This window comes from Erinaceus europaeus, chromosome 2 (genome assembly GCF_950295315.1).
Source record: "Erinaceus europaeus chromosome 2, mEriEur2.1, whole genome shotgun sequence".
NCBI classification, from domain to species: Eukaryota; Metazoa; Chordata; class Mammalia; order Eulipotyphla; family Erinaceidae; genus Erinaceus; species Erinaceus europaeus.
Genome location: NC_080163.1, coordinates 131,347,117 through 131,351,141, shown reverse-complemented (window position 1 = coordinate 131,351,141; position 4,025 = coordinate 131,347,117). Strand labels below are relative to the sequence as shown.

Sequence of the window (4,025 nt, the reverse complement as noted above, 5' to 3'; positions counted from 1 at the left end):
CAAACTGTAACTTAGCTCCTCAAAAAAAGTGTTGGCTCCTTTTGGCTATTACTCACTGCTTTTATTCCTTGACCATTCTGCTGTTCTGGACTGGTTACTTTTCATTCAGACACAATTCTGCCTATACTATGCATTCATTTGCCTTGGAGCTAGCAAAGATAGACCTTTTTGTAACTTCCTTCCAATCACCCTAACCCTCTCTTTCTAAGCCCCCAATACACTGGAAACAGGTAAGCCCCCTGAAGAAATCTATAAAAACTGTCCATATACCATCCAATGAACTGAGGAAATTATCAGAAGAACCCACCAACAATAGCAAACCAAAACCGCATGTGAAAATATGAGAGAAAATGTTGAGACAAACCCAAGCAAAAAAGAAAGGACTAAAAAAACCTGAAGTAGCCAAACTAGAGACCATGGAAGCTGAGAAAAAAAATTTATTTTGTAAGATTTATTTTATTTGTTACATATGGGAGAGAGAGGGAAAGAGTTTTTCATGAGATAGAGGAGGAGTTGAGCCAGAGCACCACTCCAGTACATGTGGCACTGGAGATTGAACTAGGGACCTCGAGCATGTAAGCCCAGTATTCTATTGAGTGATTTCCCCTGTCACTTCATTTGTATTTTAGCTTTGGGTACAGTTAAGAACTTTATACCTCTTTCCAATAAAATCCAGACAACTCATTCTTTTATTCATAACTGATAACAAAATTAGATCATTTTTGTTCATATAAAAGTTTCTTTTAAAAGCATGTATCACATTAATTTAAAGAGAAATGAAAATGTAAATATTACTTGAATAATGCTTACTATGGATGACTTTTGATTTATCTAACAGCAGAAATTTTTTAAATTGTACTTCAAATCTTCATTTAAAGACTTAATTATCCATAAAATATGCTGAATCTACCACCCAGTTGACAGAAGGATTATTTTCTGTCTTTGTTTTGTTAATTTACTGCTTTAGAAAATAAAATAGAGAAAATATATATGAATTTTGATGGAGCTTTAGATCCAGAATAAGAAATGTAAGTATTTATGTTTCTTCATCTTCAGTCTTCCTAGTACCCACACATCTGTAGTCAAGAAACTTAGTAGTTTCTCCTCACTGTCTGTCTCTATCATTTCTCTGTTAATTATATATCTATCTTTTCATACACTTTGACACTGGACTTTGCTTGTAACCAAGAGACTCAATCAGAAGTGATTATAAGTGGGGAAGGCACACACCACAGACTTTGTATGTAGATCTGCTTATCCTTGTACCACTGAGACTTCCATGACAAGAATATGCCCAGGCTAAGTCACTGATCTTAAGGAGAGAAACAAGATGTGAATCTGTACAACTTACAGTTTATCCCTCTGTCTAAGCTACAAACATATGAACAAGCCAGTCATGGCTTACAGGTACTTCCAGCTATGATCACTTTCTGTCAACCCATAAACATAATGGACTATAATGACAAATACATTTTACCCTTCAAAAACATAGGTTTGAATGGCTAGATTCTACTTTTTCCTATGTGAGGGTTCTGCACTCATGGATTATGTCAATCACAGAGAGTGTTAATTATTAGAGCCTATGGGTACAGATAGTCAATTTTCAGAGATATGTGGACTAATTTTTTTTAATGATAAGGGGATTCATCACCACAATATCTACATTGTTCAAGGGGTAACTGTAATCCTTACTTACAGTTAGTCTTTTTGGGGGTAGAGAGGCCTAATACAGTATGTGTCTGCTACCTACAGTCATTATGAATCATATGAGGAAATGTACAAGTGGAGAACCTTAGTCAGATGCCAAGTCCTTGAGATTAGACATGTCCCAGGGTAGAGAGAAAGTAGCCACAGCTAGTCACCATACAGTTGAAAAGAAAAGGTCAGGTGGGAACACACATATGACATCCCTAGCTAGTACAGCGTTAAGTTTGTGCCCCATCCATCCCAACCTTCAAAGAGTATTTATTTGTAAAATTTATGCATTTTATGAAATTGTTCAGACAAAAGAGGTGGTTATATATTACACATATAGACAGATCAGAATACATTTCTAAGGGAGAAAATATCAGGGTAGGAGTGCTTAAAACTGTCACTATCCAAAAGTCATTATGTCAGGTATATTCTTTTGATGCCTTAATGTATTGAGTTTGTTCTAGTCATCCCATGCACAGTCTCCAGGCCCTTAGGCCAGCAGCCAGACATTCAGATTTATGGGTGATTACTGTGGTAATCCAGCCCTCTGCTCTCTGTGGGCAGAGATCACTAAAATATCCAGACTTCACCTTAGAGCAGGATTTTGTGATAATAGGACCGAGCCTGAAATACAGGCCTCATGGTATAATTAGTCAAAGGAACATATCTTATAGACAAACAAAACATATATTTTGAAATATAGATGGTAAGGTAACAATCAGTACGATTTCCAATAACAATTACCAGGAAGTCTGTTGTTATTGTGTTAAATAGAACTTCTGCAAAAATTATGGCTTATACAACTAGCAATATAGATACTCTTCTACTTTTACTTGCTAGAGTGTTGGACTTGAAAGTGTGAGGTCCTAATTTTGATTTCCAGTATGTGCCAGGGTAATGTTCTGGTTCTTTTTATGTCTCTCATAGTAGTAAATAAATGTATCTTTTAAAAAGATTCTTTAAAAATAATATCTTATATATCCCTAGCCAAAAATTTTAAGTTTATATAGTGGATTTGAGGTATATTATTATTCACAGAAACAATGTCTATTAATTCACTTAATATATTTTTAAAACTTTATATTATTTCCAACTATTTCTGGCCCTAAAATATAAATATAAAAGGAATTATCTAGGAGGGCTGAGCCTGCCACGTCCACCCCAGTGCCACTTCCAGTTGCTCAGTACTCAATCCTCTTTCTTCCTTTCTTCCTTTCTTCCTTCCTTCCTTCCTTCCTCCATCCCTCCCTCCCTCCCTTCCTTCCTTCCTTCTTTTCTTTCTCTCTTTTATTATGTTTTCTTTAATTTGTTTTGCTATGTTTTTTTTTGATAGAGACAGAAATTGAGAGGGAAGGGGATGATAGAGAGGGAGAGACAAAGAGACACCTGCAACACTGCTTCACCACTTGCAAAGCTTCCCCCCTGCAGGTGGGGACCAGGGGCTCAAACCCTGGTCCTTGCTCATTGTAACACGTACACTCAACTAGGTGTGCCACCACCTTGCCCCTCAATCTCCTTTCTATATGTACAGTGACCACGATGGACTGTCAGCAGGGGCAGGATAGTCATGCCACCCTTGGCCTTGCCCAGGCCCATTTCCTGAAGGGCTAGTACGTTGAGGCTGAGATGCTGTACTCCACTTACATTTGCCAGTGCTCCTGTGCAGCCTCAGGAGGCACGACGCTGAGCAAATGCAGCCCCGAGGATGTGGCTACTGCATATAACAATAGGGGGGCAAGTCAAGCACTTCAGGGTTAATTTTTATAAAGCCATGGATGACTACACATCTGCCACAGACATCCAACCCACTTTTGAAGTCCCCTATTACAACTGATGGCTGATACTATACAGTCTGGGATGTTTTGATGATGCATTGGAAGACTTCAAGAAGGTATTAGACTTAAGCCCTGAGCTTCAGGATGCTACCTTGAGTTTAAGACAGACTATTCTAGACAAAGAAGAAAAACAAAGAAGACATTACTGAAGAAAATGGAAACGTAATTGAAATATCAAGTCATAATTGAAATATTTGAAATGTAATTGAAATATCAAGCCTTATTCCTGGTACCTAGTCTTTAATTTAAAGTAGATATTGAGCTATTTTGATTTATATGTAGGATAAATGGAAGCTTTAGTACTGAAAATTAAAGTGCTAAATGCTAATTTAAAATTGAGAAACTTCTGAATAAGCATGCTTTTAAAAAAGAGTAGATAAAAACATCAGTTTGTAATTGTATATGGCCACAATAAAATATTCGAAGAAATTTGTACATTTCTTCAGTGAAACCATTTTATTGGTATTTCCCTGCTGATGTTTATTCAAAATGTTA

The 4,025-nt window shown here is 36.8% G+C and overlaps 1 protein-coding gene across 1 annotated transcript; it reads left to right on the top strand.

The window, feature by feature from the left end:
* Positions 1-3,234: 3,234 nt before the first annotated feature.
* Positions 3,235-3,720, top strand: LOC103117505 (tetratricopeptide repeat protein 32). Its single transcript, XM_007527565.2, is given in 2 exon segments — positions 3,235-3,426; positions 3,428-3,720. Coding segments are annotated over 2 exon segments (444 nt in total). The 3' UTR covers positions 3,680-3,720.
* Positions 3,721-4,025: the final 305 nt, after the last annotated feature.